Source organism: Anomaloglossus baeobatrachus, chromosome 2 (genome assembly GCF_048569485.1).
Source record: "Anomaloglossus baeobatrachus isolate aAnoBae1 chromosome 2, aAnoBae1.hap1, whole genome shotgun sequence".
In the NCBI taxonomy this organism is placed as follows: Eukaryota; Metazoa; Chordata; class Amphibia; order Anura; family Aromobatidae; genus Anomaloglossus; species Anomaloglossus baeobatrachus.
Window position 1 is genome coordinate 140,496,317 of NC_134354.1, and position 17,069 is coordinate 140,513,385.

Here is a 17,069-nt window from a genome sequence, read left to right on the forward strand (position 1 = left end):
TGTACCCATCCTGTAGTAATGTGCCCATCCTTGTCCCCTGTGGTGATGTGCCCATCCTTGTTCTCATCCTGTAGTAATGTGCCCATCCTTGTCCCCTGTAGCAATGTGGCCATCTTGCCACCCTTGTAGTAATATGTCCATTCTTGTGCCCATCCTTGTCCCCATCTTTTAGCAATGCCCCATCATGTAGTAATGTCCCCTATTGATGCCCCATTATACCGTTTTCACATACACATACAAAAAAAAAAAAAAAAAGATTTCTCTCACCTGTCCTCTGTTCCCTTGGTGACCTCTTTCCTGCTTCTTGTGGACAGCAGGCCCCCTTGATGATCAGGGGCCGCAGCCATCTGCACTTTACTTCAGACCTCTTGACCTCTGATTGGCCAGCGGCTGCCACTGGTGAAGCTCTGCAGAGAGTTCCTGTGTGCAGCGGCAGAATTCAAAGATCTGAAATAAACGCAGATGGCTGCGGCCACTGGCATAGGACCGCTATCGTCAGGGGGCCTGTGGGCCGCAAGAAGCTCAGGGGCCATGTGCTTGAGACCCCTGGGTTAGAGAGGCGTGTTACGTACTACGTGGTATGTAAGCACGCCTCATTCAGGACACTGATTAAAAGGTACAGAACACTGAAATTACTGGCGGCCGCATCCTGATCTATAAGACAAGCCGCGGCCGCAGGTGATTTAACTAGAACTGCATGTGCAAGAAGGAGGGGTGGACATGGTTAGAAAAATGTTATGGAGTGACATGGTTAAAAAAAAGAGAATTTTGTTACTTACCGTAAATTATTTTTCTTATAGTTCCGTATTGGGAGACCCAGACCATGGGTGTTTAGCTTCTGCCTCCGGAGGACACACAAAGTACTACACTAAAAAGTGTAGCTCCTCCCTCTGAGCTTATACACCCCCTGGTAGCCAGTCCTAGCCAGTTTAGTGCAAAAGCTGAAGGAGAATAGCCACCCACAAGTAGAACAGAGTAAGAACCGGAACAACCGGAGACTCTGTCCACGACAACAGCCGGTGATAACACACGGAACAAGAAAATTGCCAACAGGCAACAGGGAGGGTGCTGGGTCTCCCAATACGGAACTATAAGAAAAAGAATTTACGGTAAGTAACAAAATTCTCTTTTTCTTTATCGTTCCTATGGGAGACCCAGACCATGGGACGTTCCAAAGCTGTCCCTGGGTGGGAATAAACAGAAAAAACTAAGAAGTAGGCGGAGCCTAACTTCACAAGTGGGCGACAGCCGCCTGAAGGATGTGTCTGACCAAGCTCGCATCTGCCGAAGCATGAGCATGCACTTGGTAGTGCTTCGAAAAGGTATGCAGGCTAGTCCAAGTGGCAGCCTGACAGACTTGTTGAGCCGTAGCCTGGTGCCTAAAAGCCCAAAAGGCACCGACAGCTCTGGTCGAGTGTGCTTTGATCCCCGGCGGGGGAGGCACCAGGTACTCTGGTAGGCGTCCAAAATGGTCGATCTAATCCAACGGGCCAAGGTCGGCTTAGAAGCAGAGAGACCCTTGCGCCGCCCTGTGGTTAGCACAAAAAGAGATGTGCACCGCCTAAGCGCAGCGGTGCGAGCCACATAAATCCGGAGACCACGCACCAGATCTAGAGTATGCAGCGCTTTCTCAAAGCGATGAACAGGGGCCGGACAGAAGGAAGGCAAGGAAATATCCTGGTTAAGGTGGAAGGGAGAGACCACCTTAGGAAGAAAGTCCGGAGTCGGACGGAGAACTACCTTGTCTTGGTGAAAAACCAAAAAAGGTGACTCCGAGGAGAACGCAGCCAAATCAGAGACTCTCCTGAGAGAAGTTATGGCAACTAGAAAGGCCACCTTTTGAGAAAGACGATAGAAAGAAACCTCCCTAAGAGGCTCAAAGGGGGGGTTCTGCAATACCGTGAGGACCAAGTTAAGGTCCCAGGGATCCAAGGGCCGCCAATAAGGCGGAATGATGTGAGACGCCCCTTGCATGAAGGTGCGGATTTGAGCCAGCCGGGCGATACGCCGCTGGAACAGCACTGATAGAGCTGAGACTTGTCCCTTGAGAGAGTTAAGGGACAGTCCTAGCTGCAGACCGGACTTTAAAAAAGAAAGAAGGGTCGGCAACGAGAATGGCCAAGGAGAATGGCCGGAAGAGCGACACCAGGACAGGAAAATTTTCCAAGTCCTGTGATAGATCTTGACGGAAGAAGACTTACGGGCCCGGGTCATAGTGGAGATGACTTCAGGAGGAATACCAGAAGCCGTCAAAATCCAGGACTCAAGAGCCACGCCGTCAATTTGAGTGTCGCAGAATTCGGGCGGAAAAACGGACCTTGCGAGAGCAGGTTTGGACGGTCCGGAAGATGCCACGGCATCTCCACGGACAGTTGGAGCAGGTCCGGATACCAAGCTCGCCTGGGCCAGTCCGGTGCAATGAGGATGACTCGACGGCCCTCCATTCTGATCTTGCGCAGGACTCTGGGCAAGAGAGCTAGAGGGGGAAACACGTAGGACAGACGAAACTGGGACCAGTCTTGAACCAGAGCGTCCGCGGCGAAGGCCTGAGGATCGTGGGAGTGAGCCACGTAAACCGGAACCTTGTTGTTGTGACGGGATGTCATTAGGTCCACGTCCGGAGTGCCCCATTTGCGGCAGATTGACTGAAACACTGCCGGGTGCAGGGACCACTCGCCACCGTCCACGGATTGACGGCTGAGATAATCTGCCTCCCAGTTTTCTACGCCAGGGATGTGGACTGCGGATATGGTGGAGTTGGAGTCCTCCGCCCATTGAAGGATGCGTAGGACCTCCAACATTGCCAGGCGGCTGCGTGTCCCACCTTGGGAATTGATGTAGGCAACCGCTGTCGCGTTGTCTGACTGGACTCGAATGTGCCTGCCCGCCAACAGGTGGTGAAAGGCTAGGAGAGCTAGAAGCACAGCTCTGGTTTCCAGCACATTGATTGAAAGGGCTGACTCGGACGGAGTCCAAGTGCCCTGAGCTCTGTGGTGGAGATGTACCGCTCCCCAGCCGGATAGGCTTGCATCCGTGGTGAGAATCACCCAGGACGGAGCCAGGAAGGAGCGCCCTTGGGACAGGGAGAGGGGTCGAAGCCACCACTGAAGAGAGCTCCTGGTCCGTGGCGACAGAGCCACTAACCTCTGTAAGGAGGAAGGCCGCTTGTCCCAACAGCGGAGGATGTCCAGCTGCAGAGGACGCAGATGGAACTGGGCAAAGGGAACCGCCTCCATGGAAGCCACCATTTGACCCAGCACCTGCATCAGGCGCCTGAGGGAATAACGGCGGGGCCTCAGGAGAGAGCGCACCGCTAGCCGGAGAGACTGCTGTTTGATTAAGGGCAACTTCACAAGTGCCGGCAAAGTCTCGAACTGCATCCCTAGGTACGTGAGCCTCTGGGTCGGAGTCAGAGTGGATTTGTGAAGATTGACAATCCACCCGAATTGGGCTAGGATGGCGAGAGTTAGCGAAACACTCCGCTGACAGTCTGCGCTGGATGGACCCTTGACCAGAAGGTCGTCCAGGTAAGGGAGCACTGCCAACCCCTCGGGGTGCAGGACCGCAATCACTGCCGCCATGACCTTGGTGAATACCCGAGGGGCCGTGGCTAACCCGAAGGGGAGAGCCACGAATTGGAAATGATCCTCTCCTATCGCAAAACGTAACCAACGCTGATGTGACACTGCGATTGGCACATGTAGATAGGCATCTCTGATGTCGATGGACGCCAGGAACTCCCCTTGGGTCATAGAGGCAATGACTGATCGCAGGGACTCCATGCGAAAATGCCGCACCCGAACATGCTTGTTGAGAAGCTTGAGATCCAGGATGGGCCGGAAGGTACCGTCCTTTTTTGGAACTAGGAAGAGATTTGAGTAAAAACCTCTGAACCGTTCCTGAGCGGGAACTGGGACAATCACTCAGTTTGCCAGCAAGGACGCCACGGCCTGCGAGAAGGCGGCGGCCTTGGAGCAGGGGGGAGTTGAGAGAAAAAATCAGTTTGGAGGGCTGGAAGAGAATTCTATCCTGTAGCCGTGAGATATGATGTCTCTCACCCACTGATCGGAGACTTGCTTTAACCAAGCGTCGCCAAAGTGGGAGAGCCTGCCACCGACTAAGGACGTGGTTGGAGCGGGCCGAGAGTCATGAGGAAGCTGCCTTAGTGGCAGAACCTCCTGCGGTCTTCTGCGGACACGCTTTTGGGCGCCAGTTGGATTTCTGATCCTTGGCTGAGTTAGCGGACGAGGCGGAAGGCTTAGAGGATGACCAGTTGGAGGAACGAAAGGAACGAAACCTCGATTGATTCCTACCCTGGACGGGTTTCCTGGTCTTGGTTTGTGGCATGGAAGTACTCTTCCCGCCAGTAGCTTCTTTAATGATTTCATCCAGCTGTTCACCAAACAGCCGTGAACCAGCAAAAGGGAGCCCAGCAAGAAACTTCTTGGAAGAAGCATCTGCCTTCCACTCTCGAAGCCACAAAATCCTGCGGATAACAAAAGAATTAGCTGAAGCCACCGCAGTGCGGTGAGCAGCCTCTAGCATGGCAGACATGGCATAAGATGAAAAAGCTGAAGCCTGAGCAGTTAAAAGGTAACCATCTCAGGCATAGATTCCTTGTTGAGGGAATGCATCTCCTCTAGAGAAGCAGAGATGGCTTTGAGAGCCCACACTGCTGCAAAAGTCGGGGAAAACGCGGCCCCCGCAGCTTCATACACAGATTTGGCCAGAAGGTCAATCTGACGGTCAGTGGAATCCTTAAGTGAGGTGCCGTCAGCCACCGACACAACGGTCCGGGCTGAGAGCCTAGACACCGGGGGGTCTACCTTTGGGGAGTGAGACCACTCCTTGACCACCTCAGGTGGAAATGGAAACCGGTCATCAGAACCACGCTTTGGAAAGCGTTTGTTAGGGCAGGCCCTGGGTTTGGTCACAGCGGTCTGAAAACTGGAGTGGTTAAAGAACACACTCTTCACTCTCTTAGGCGAGGTAAACTGATGTTTTTCTGCCAAAGAGAGTTGCTCCTCTGACACTGGCGGATTGAGATCCAGCACAGAATTAATAGAAGCAATCAAATCACTAAGGTCCGAGTCACCCTCAGAGAAATCGAAGGGATACATAGCCTCCGAGCCCCCAGTGAGGGCATCCTCCTCATCTTGAGAGTCAGCTCTTGAGACAGAGCCGTGGGATGGGGAGGGGGAGAAAACCCTGCGCCTTCTCTTAGAAGGACGGGGTCTGGGATCAGATGATGAATCCTCCGTGAGCTCTGATGGACGGAGGTCAGAGGATAGGAATCCTCTGTCAAGAGTATTAGAGGCACCCTGTGAGGGGGGCTGATGCATATTCATCAAAGTCCTGGACAAAAGTCCTATGGACTCAGCAAATGACTGGGATATGGACCTAGAAAAGGACTCTACCCAGGCCGGGGGTTCAGTCACAGGTGCAGCAGCAGCAGCCTGAGAGACCACTGGGGGTGAGACTCCAGGCTGTGGCACCGCCAAGTTAGAGCAACCATCACAGTGTGGATAACTGCTCGGCTCAGGCAGCAGGAGCTTACATGCAGTGCATGCAGCATAAAGCTTTGGAGCCTTGCTCCTTGTGTGAGACATGCTGCTGGAGTGGGGGCTTTGCAGAGAATGAACCCCAGGGAGAATATACATAGGTCCACAACCGGAGACCGGCTGTGGCTTACCGGACCGCTGAGCGCGGTGTTGTGTGCCCTCCAGATCCCAAAGCCCGGTCCCCCAGTGCGCAGCACCTCAGCAGAGATGCAGAATGCAGGATGTCCCAGAGCAGAGTGAACTCTGCCTGAGAAATGGGGCGTTCCTATAAAAGAGCGGTAACTGGAGGGCTATAGAGACCTGCAGGGAAGGAGGGATGCCCCAGCAGTGGGGAGTGTCCCTCCCCTGTGTAGAACGGCCGCCGGGAGGAGCCGAACCTGTCCCTCTGCATGAGTGACATGCGAGGGCAGGAAAACAAAACTAGGCCTCTGGCGAAGCCGGGGCCTAAATTTAATCGGCGAGGCCGACAAGCAGGCACCATCGGCGCAGTTCTCTTCTGGCAAAAGCTGGAGAACCCGCCGGAAAAGTGAAAAGTTAAAAACAATCACATACAGCATACTCTCCCCATACAATAAAGAACCGGGACCCCCAACATAAACGTCTCAGGTACTTAGCTGCTGAGACGCAGGGCCATGTCCCTGGGGATGAGTGCTCCAGTCCAAGAGAATCCTCAAGGTGCTGTGGATGGAGACCGGACTCCTGCCAGGCATGGAGACCGTGCTGGCTCCCACTTCAAGCCAGAGCCCAGAAGGGATGGTGAAGGAGCGCGGCATGTAAGGCTTCAGCCTTGTAAATCAACCTTAACAACACCGCCGACACAGTGGGGTGAGAAGGGACATGCTGGGAGTCCAGACATGGACCCGCTTTTCTTCAAACTCTTTCCAAAAGTCAAACAAATCAGATGAGAATGCATGTGTGGATGTATGACCTCCTGAACACAAAGCGATAAACTGGCTAGGACTGGCTACCAGGGGGTGTATAAGCTCAGAGGGAGGAGCTAAACTTTTAAGTGTAGTACTTTGTGTGTCCTCCGGAGGCAGAAGCTAAACACCCATGGTCTGGGTCTCCCAAAGGAACGATAAAGAAATGAGTGTTAAATGGGACAGATATAGTGCTACAAATCTTATCCTTAACGATTCTTTGTTACCTTAAAAGTTAAGTTGTTTAATTGGTTAGTTTATGGAAAATTGAAATAGTATCATAAATATGTACGAGGGGTAACTGTGTAGCCCTGCATAATATGATGATGTTCAACTTATTATGATACAAGTACATATGTGTTATATAATGCCCATTTATATCTAATTTGTACCCTGTTACCTGTGTTTAACCCCTTCAGCCCCGGGGCACTTTCCGTTTTTGTTTTTTGCTCCCCTTCTTCCGAGAGCCGTAACTTTTTTATTTTTCCGTCAATCTTGCCATATGAGGGCTTGTTTTTTGCGGGACAAGTTGTACTTTTAAATGAAACCATAAGTTTTACCATATGGTGTACTGGAAAGCAGCAAAAAAATTCCAAGTGTGGAAAAATTGCAAAAAAAGTGTGATGGCACAATAGTTTTTGGGATGTTTTATTCACGGTATTCACTATATGGTAAAACTGATGTGTGGGTATGATACCTGAGGTCGGTGCGAGTTTGTAGACACCAAACATGTATAGGTTTAATTGTATCTAAGGGGTTAAAAAAAATTCACAAGTTTGTCCAATAAAAGTGGCGCACGTTTTGCGCCATTTTCCGAAACACGTAGCGTTCTTATTTTTTGGGATCTATGGCTCAGTGACTGTTTATTTTTTGCGTCTCGAGCTGATGTTTCTAATGGTAGCATTTTTGCGTAGATGCTACGTTTTGATCGCCTGTTATTGCATTTTGCGTAAAACTTGCGGCAACCAAAAAACGTAATTTTGGCGTTTGGAATTTTTTTGCCACAATCAGATTAATTGATTTTATATTTTGATAGATCGGGCATTTCTGAACGCGGCGATACCAAATATGTGTATATTTATTTATTTTTTAACCCTTTAATTTTCAATGGGGGGAAAGGGGGGTGATTTGAACTTTTAGGTTTTTTGTTTTTTTTTTTTTAATTTTTTTAAACTTTTTTTTTACTTTTTTTATTTTATTTTACTAGTCCCCCTAGGGGGCTATAGCGATCAGCAATCCGATTGCTGATCGCTATCTGCTGATCGCAGCTATACCGCTGTAAACAGCAGAAATAGTCACTTTCTTTTTTCCTCTGCTCCGTGCCGAGGAAGAATGAAAGTGAAACTTCGTAGCACCAGGCGTCATCACATGACCCTGTGCTACGATGGCAACCACCGAACGTCACGTGATCACTCACGTGACGTCCGGAGGGGGCGGCGGTAAGTAAAAAACATGGCCGTGCGCATATAGATCTCGCTGCCAGACTTTGGCAGCGAGACCTAAGGGGTTAATGTTCCGGGTGGAATGCGATTCCACTCAGAACATGTAGGCACACATGTCAGCTGTTGAAAACAGCTGATATGTGTGCCGATCCACGCCGCCTGCCCGCGGCAGGGGGCGTGGCTTACCGGGACACGATCCATGATGGAAAGATCCGTCCATGGTCGTGAAGGGGTTAAAGAGGTGTCGTTAAAAAAAAAATTCAATAACTGAAAAACTGTAAAGTATTAATGTTTTAATGTTATGTTTAAATATTATTTGTTTTTAATTAAACAAAATATAAAACAAATATTTTAAAAGTTTGATATTTCCCACTCAAACACTAGGAGGAGCAGCTGCTGAAATCCTACTGTAGAACTAGCTCACATTACAACTGCAGTAAAAGTGGGTGGAATCTGCTCTCCTGTGTGTGATGTCACCTCCTCCTCCCAATCTGGGTGTTTCCAAAAGTATAAGAGAGAATTAATTTAAGGATCCCAGTGCGAAGCCATTTTGTTGGTGGCCGCAAAGTGATCCTAATGTCTAAAGTATCACTGAGGACCAATGGCATAGTGTTCCACTGTATACTACGCCCCAATGTATACTGCACACCGCTGTATACTGCGCCCCGCTGTATTCTGCGCTTCTCAGTATACTGTGCTCCGCTGTATACCGCACTCCACTCTATTCCGCGCTCTTTAGTATACTGTACTCCGCTGTATACTGTGCTCCTCAGTATACCGCACCCCATTGTATACTGCGCTCCTCAGTATACTGTGCCCCACTGAACTGGTAGGAGCAGAGACCTAAGGTGAGCACACAGAGCGGGGGGGGTGTTAAGTATAGGGCTGGAGCCAGACAACTATGTTAGGCACAGGGGCTGCCGTATTTAAGGTACCTGTCGTTACACACAGCAAATCCAAGATGACAGCCCCCAGTGCTTCAGTAAAACTAAAATTAAATAAAAAACTAAATAAACAGTGAATTTAATTTTGTATTAAAAACTCGATTCCATAATCACTATTATTATTCATATAAAAATAAAAACACATAACTCCTTACCTTTAATAAAAAAGATCGGATTTAAAAAAAAAAAAACCTACATGTGCGGGCCCCCTGGCCGGTCAATTCAGAACAGTTTAGCCGCACATGTAGTTCTAGTTAAATCACCGGTGGCCACAGCTTGTCTTATAGATCAGGATGCGGCTGCCTGCCCTGCCGCGCGTGTCAGCAAAAATGGCTCGGCGTGTCACCACTGACATGCTTGTCATAGGTTAGCCATCACTGCCCTAAGGAGAAATGTAGACATCATCCCCTTTACCAAATGGGGAGTGGAGGTGCCCTCATACTACCATATTGTGGGGTAGGAGATCTTCACTCTTTAATCACACTATAGGAGTGAGAAAAATAAGGAGTTGTACATATGATTGTATATGTGTCTAATTAGGACATTTGTTGAGTGATGTGTGTGGCCATAGGCTATGTGACATGTATGGATTAGTCTCAACATTTTTTCAGAAGAGCAGAGCAAAGCCATCTCCTCTGTAACACAATGCTACAGCAAATGACTGACAATTGCAGAACAGGGATGGGTGAAAATATAGGAAATGACCGTCAGCGCATGTAAATATTCCATTACAAACGTTTGTTTGCTGTTTTAATAATCACTTTTGTTCATGTTTTCATCCACAGAATAGTAAATGTTTTTGATTACTATACAGAGATTATATACATGTCATGTAGTCATGTATGGGAGATATAACACATTCATGTAAACCTTAAAGTACCTGAAGTATGAAAAAAAGCATGCGGTTCTGTTGCTCGCAGTGCAAGCTCGGCCACATCTTCTTCCATGACTCTGAACAATCATTAGCCGATTTTATTCTGTAAAATATCAGAAATGAACAAATTACCAAAATAATTCAAACACAAAAGTGTGTAAAACATGACATCTCCAACATAATAATGTACATTTCCTAAATACAAGAGGATGGTAAGGTGGATATCCCAGGGATACTTTCTCACTCGATGTCTTACGTGTGGAGAGACATCTGGGCAATGTGTTTGCTAAGATCATATGAAGTACTGTACAGCATTATATTGCAGGGCCATGGAAATTATACTGCCCAGCATGCTGCTCCATTTCTCCATGTCTGCAGTCAGATCAGGTGGCAGAGCATCTCTGGAGACGCAGGTTATAAGTAATCGCTCAGCAGTTTTGACAGTGAAACATAGCTGACAGCGCTGGCTAGTAAAGCCATAGTGTCCCAACATACCTTTCTGTTAGGTATTTAGCAGTGGCATGAATAAAGTGCAGTTCTTAATCCAGCATATTCCCTAATGCTGAAGTGCATTTCCATGCAGAAAGTGGTCCACAGGCCCTCCCTTCTGATCGAGTGATTGTTTTAGGAAACGCTTGTTGGACACTACTGCCATCATTTAGGGTGAAGCTAGATAGGTACGGTGCCAGCATGGCCTGTGACAGGTCACTGCATGCATGCTTAAGAAACAAGATTATGTCACAAGGATTTTTGGTGACATGAAGCCAGTGACGTCACCTGGCTGCACCCTTAAAAGGGAATCTGTCATCATTTTGACCTTTTTAAACTGTTATATTTGGCATAAAGGTTACAGAATTCTGATAAAAAGGCCTACTTTGTCTAATATTAGATGCCTTTTATCACTATGTAAATGAGCTCTTCCAGGCTATGGGGAAGATGCTGCCTGGAAGATAAGGCAGCAGGTGGAGTTATCTTCCAGGTAGCATGGGCCTCATAGCCTGGGAGAGCTCAATAACAAAGTGATTAAAGATTATATTTCAAAAACAAGGCATCTGATATGGCTTTTTTTATTTGCATTCTATTACTTGCTGATGTCAAAGTCGGCCCACGCAAGTACACTACAGTACTTTGATCTGCCCTCAGCCGGGCAGATCAAAATGTGCAATGGAGGCCTGTGTGTAACTGACGCGTCATGAAATCTTATCAAAAACAGTTCAATCGAATTGAGTTTAGAGACAAAAATATAAAGAACCTCAATTACCAGAATAAAATGTAACCTTTATTAATATCTAAATTTAGTTAAAATACACCCAGTGACTGTGAGCACACAGGGGCATACAAGCAAAAAAGAGCATTACCAAATGGGATCCCTCTAACAAGGGAACTGCTCTTAACTATGGGGAAATGTATACTGGTGTGTGTGTAGCATATACCCCCTTTAGAAAGCTAATTATTCCTTGATGCCCCCTAGATATCAAAAAGCATTCATTACACCATAGGGTAGAAGGGGTGGACAGTCTCTATGGAGTCCCTATCTCACCCTATACATGCTTACTCCTACCTACCGACGGGGGGGTTTGACGCCGTAACTTTTTTGGGCGCCCCCGTTCCACGCTTGCTTACCCTTATGCACCCTACCTCAAGGTGAATGAATACTAAACAATTTTTTAGAATTCAAAAATAATTCAAAACATTCATGGATCAGATTAAATGCAAATATTGTACAACCTGCACGAAGAATGCGCAAAAGGGACCTAAATGACTAATCCTCAATGCATTCTGAATATCAAATGAATGAGTATAAATGGCACCATGGGGGCGGAGTAAAGTGGAAGGGGAGACAATCTCTATGGGGTCCCTATCTCACCCTATACACACTCACTCCTACCTACCAACGGAGGGTTTGACGCCGTAACTGTTTTGGGCGCCCCCGTTCCACGTCGGCTTTCCCTTAATACACCCTGCCTCAAAGGTGAACAATTTCTAAACAGTTTTTCAAAAGTCACACATGATTCTAAAAGATGCACCTGCACATATACATCCTACAGTTTAGATGAAATATTCACTAATATATTACAGAGCGTTTACTGATAATCAAGATGCCATCTTTTGAAAAAGGTGATAAGGTAAATTTCTAATTACCATAGCTTATCGTACAGATTGCACAAAAATATATAAGGAGAAGGGACTATAGATGCAGTTACTTCCCTTCAGATGATCATTTCTATATCGCCTCGACGCGTTTCCCCTTCTTATGGATATAAGGATCATCAGGAGGCAAAAGTTCCAGCTGTCAGATGTGGTGATCCATGGCTGTGCGCCATGCACACAGAGCTGGGCAGGAGGATGGTGGTGGCATAAGATGGAGAAGGCGCTGGACCGAGAGCAGCAACACCCATCGGACTTGACCGCCCCCTTGATGAGTATTATAAATGTCTAGTTTACGTTATACAGAGCAACCTGGGTTCTTATATACGGTATTCAAGAATACTGTATAAGGCTATGTTCACACAGGGCTTTTTTGGCAAGTTTTTGCTGTGTTTTTTAGCTGCAGATTTGCATTGGTTTTATGCAAATCCATGCGAATATAAAGCTGCTTTTTACACTCCCAGCAAAGTCTATGAGATTTCTGAAATCTCATGCACACACACAAATGATCGATTGCTCTCAGCGAGAGAAACAAAATTAAAATTTTGCAGTTGTGATACCTTTTTAATGGCTAACTAAAATAAAATCTGATGATGTTACAAAGCAAGCTTTCGAGACATCTCAGGTCTCTTCATCAGGCATGGCATACCACGCCTGATCAAGAGACCCGAGGTGTCTCGAAAGCTTGCTTTGTAACATCATCAGATTTTATTGTAGTTAGATATTAAAAAGGTATCACAACTGCAAAATTTTAATTAAGCGCACAAAAGAAGTGACATGTTGATTTTTAGAATGCAGGGATTTGGCAGCATTCAAATTGCTGTGTTCTAAAATGCAACGTGCGCATGGATTATGCACAATCTTCATAGATTGTGCTGGGGATGCAGGACGCATGCATTATGCTGCAGTGCAATACTCAGCGTAACTGCATGCAAATACGCAACGTGGGCACAGAGCCTTATTCTGTACTGACAAACTACTTTTGAAGTTTCACTTTCTCATATATCCTGGACCACCAACGTGCTTGAAAGGTATGTTACCCTACATGTCTCTACAGAGCTGTAAAGAAGCCATTAAAAGGTGTCCATCATAAGGCAAAAACACATGACCCTGCATGGTGTGCTGTGCTAATATATACATAGAAGTATGTGTGTATATATATATATATATATATATATATACACATATATATATATATTAATAATAAAACAAGGCATGTGTGCTCTATTGGCATGTGTGCTCTATTGCTGAGAAGCTCCAAGAGATGTTTGACAGAAAGGAACACAATGTCTATGAGTAGGAAACGTACAAAATGACTCCTGTCTATGCCCCGTGTTAGCAGTATAGAGGCCTGCGGACACAAGCCCATTGTCTTCAGTCTATTTTCTTTATTGTTTCATCTTACTAAATGTACATGATTTTACAGCTTATTACCGTCACACCAGAATATTACCTTACATTACTGGATTAAACAGGGATAATAGTATCCCGCAAACAGTAGTCATTCCACTAAAATCAAATATATTCTGTGCTTAATATTTTTATATTTTTAATAATACATACTTACCTTACATCATAATATTGTGGGAATATCTGTAGTTTGTCCACATTTACACAGCAGCCTCCGTGTTTTAAAAATCTAATTGTATATATTTTACTTAAGATTAACCCCTTCACGACCATGGACGGATATATCCATCATGGAGCGTGTCCCGTTAAGCCCCGCCCCCAACAGCGGGTATGCGGCGTGGATCGGCACACATATCAGCTGTTTTCAACAGCTGACATGTGTGCCTACATGTTACGAGTAGAATCGCATTCCACCCGTAACATTAACCACTTACATCTCGCTGCCAAAGTCTGGCAGGAAGATGTATATACGCACGATGAAGATTTTCACTTACCGCCGCCCCCACCGAAAGTCATGAGAGTGATCACGTGACGTTCGGTGGTTGCCATCGTAGCACAGGGTCATGTGATGACGCCTGCAGCTATGACATTTCACTTTCGTTTTCCCTCGGCCTGGAGCAGAGAGAAACAGGAAGTGACTGTATCTGCTCTTTACAGCTGTATAGCTGTGATCAGCAGATAGATAAGAGCGATCGGATTACTGATCACTATAGCCCCATAGGGGGACTAGTAAAATAAAACTAAAAAAAAAAAAAGTAAAAAAAGTTTAAAAAAATAAAAAAAACCCTAAAAGTTCAAATCATCCCCCTTTCCCCCCATTGAATTAAAGGGTTAAAAAATAAATAAATATACACATATTTGGTATCGCCGCGTTCAGAAATGCCCGATCTATCAAAATATAAAATCAATTAATCTGATTGGTAAACAGCGTAGTGGCAAAAAAAATTCCAAACGCCAAAATTACGTTTTTTGGTCGCCGCAAGTTTTATGCAAAATGCAATAACAGGCGATCAAAACATAGCATCTGCGCAAAAATGGTACCATTAGAAACGTCAGCTCGAGACGCAAAAAATAAGCCATCACTGAGCCATAGATCCCAAAAAATGAGAACTCTTTGGGTTTCGGAAAATGGCGCAAAATGTACGCCACTTTTATTACACAAGCTTGTGAATTTTTTTTAACCCCTTAGATACAAGTAAACCTACACATGTTTGAAGTCTGCAAACTCGCACCTACCTCAGGCATCATACCCACACATCAGTTTTACCATATAGTGAATACCGTGAATAAAACATCCCAAAAACTATTGTGTCACCACACTTTTTTTGCAGTTTTTCCACACTTGGAATTTTTTTGCTGTTTTCCAGTACACCATATGGTAAAACTTATGGTTTCATTTAAAAGTACAACTTGTCCCGCAAAAAACAAGCTCTCATATGGCAAGATTGACGGAATAATAAAAAAAAAGTTACGGCTCTCGGAAGAAAGGGAGCAAAAAACAAAAATGGAAAGTGCCCCGGGGCTGAAGGGGTTAAACTGTTTAGCCCAATACTATGTTTGCTCTGTTTTTGATGTATATTGCCTAGGTTTATGGCCTTTTTAATTTATATGAGTGGGTATAAGGTTGTAACTGAGAATATAAAGGATTTGCAGAAATCTCATTCACATGATCTTAAAAGGGTTATTCCCATCTCTAATATCCCATCCCAATATGTAGTAGGTGTAATAATAATATTGGCAAATACCTCCAATTAGAAATGTAGTATAGTTCTTCTGATTCACTATGTTCAGGGCATTGCAGGACCTTAGGTATCCATGGTTACGATCATGCATATAGTCACAGTTAGTTGCTCGTGGTCATGACCATGGATACCGAAGGTTCTGCAATGCCCTGAACATAGTGAATCAGAAGAACTATACCTCAATTCTAATTGGAGATATTTCATATTATTATACCTACTACATATAAGGCTAAGTTCACATTTCCGCTAAAATCTATCAGTCACAATCCGCTGCTCTTGTAAACAGCGGAATCCGTTTAGCGGATTCCGCTGCTCCCATAGACTTGTATGAGCAGCGGATTGTGACTGATGATGCTGCGTTGCACCCTCCGCCCGACTGATCAGTCGTGGAACGACTGACCGCCGGGCGGGAGGAACGCAGCATGTAACGTTTTTTGAGCAGCGAGATCCGTCGGATTTCGCTGCGCATGCTCTCTGGCTCCCTGCACACGTCACCAGCTTTGGTTAGTTACCCGATATTTACCCTGGTTACGGTGCAAGGAGCCAGCGCTAAGCGGTGTAGGCCCGTAATCAAGGTAAATATCGGGTAACCAAGGTAAACATCGGGTGCTTTGCTGTTACCCGATATTTAGGCTGGTTACGTGTGCAGGGAGGCCGACACCTCCCCGCTCGGCCCCGCCCCCTCCCGCACTCCGCACATGTATGTACACACACACACACACACACACACACACACCTGTCCCCAGCCATGCAGACAAGCACTGACACCCTCGTCTGGCCCCGCCCCCTGCTCGGCTCCGCCCCCTCCCGCACTTTGCATGTGCACACACACACATACATACATGCACATACACACACTCACCTGTCCCCAGCCATGCAGACCGCAGCACTTCTACTGACATCCTCAGCGCCTGGCCCCGCCCCCCGCTCGGCTCCGCCCCCTCCCGCACTTTGCATGTGCACACACATACATACATACATACATACATGCACATACACACACTCACTCACTCACAGATACACTCACCTGTCCCCAGCCATGCAGACAGCAGCACTTCCACTGACATCCTCAGCGCCTGGCCCCGCCCCCCGCTCGGCTCCGCCCCCTCCCGCACTTTGCATGTGCACACACATACATACATACATACATACATACATACATGCACATACACACACTCACTCACTCACAGATACACTCACCTGTCCCCAGCCATGCAGACCGCAGCACTTCCACTGACATCCTCAGCGCCTGGCCCCGCCCCCCGCTCGGCTCCGCCCCCTCCCGCACTTTGCATGTGCACACACATACATACATACATACATACATACATGCACATACACACACTCACTCACTCACAGATACACTCACCTGTCCCCAGCCATGCAGACCGCAGCACTTCCACTGACATCCTCAGCGCCTGGCCCCGCCCCCCGCTCGGCTCTGCCCCAGAACTCCGCCCCCCGCACACAACGGAATCCGACAAAGAATTCTGTTCTTTGTCATCCGTTGTACAGCGTTGAACAGCGCATCAGTCACATGCGTCAAGCGACGCATGTGACTGATACAAATCAACGGAAATGTGAACTTAGCCTAAGATCTTGGAGATGGGAATAACCCTTCAAATGTGATGTGCAGGGTTTATAAGTGGAGCGGAACGGACCTGAACAGTAAAGTTCAGTGTTCGTAACAAACAGACTTTACAAAAACAAACAAAAAAAACAAACAAACAGTGTTCAAGTTCGGATGCTTTATGTATGCAAACCATTGGAGTGAGCTCAGTGTGAGCCACTTGCAGTGTTTGAATGGCTCTCACTGGGGGTCAGCGTTACCGTATCAGATGTAGGCTGTACAAAACAAAAACAATCTTGCCCTCCCTCCAGCGAAATGCTGTTTATGACTGGCTATATGTGGTCACAGACCCGAACTGCCCAATCAGTGACTTAATTGGGGTTCCGGTCAAGTCTAGGTCCCTAACAGAACTTTATCTAAAGTTCGGCTGAACCTGCAGAGCCCAAACTTCAACAGGT

At 46.7% G+C, this 17,069-nt stretch overlaps 1 protein-coding gene across 1 annotated transcript in view; it reads right to left on the minus strand.

Moving 5' to 3' along the window:
• Positions 1-17,069, minus strand: part of ZFX (zinc finger protein X-linked) — a 68,291-nt gene that overhangs the window by 43,111 nt on the left and 8,111 nt on the right. Inside the window, exon 2 of the mRNA XM_075335399.1 lies at positions 9,748-9,844. Within this exon, the coding sequence (XP_075191514.1) occupies positions 9,748-9,814 (67 nt within the window). The 5' untranslated portion in view covers positions 9,815-9,844. The remainder of the gene's footprint in view (positions 1-9,747; positions 9,845-17,069) is intronic.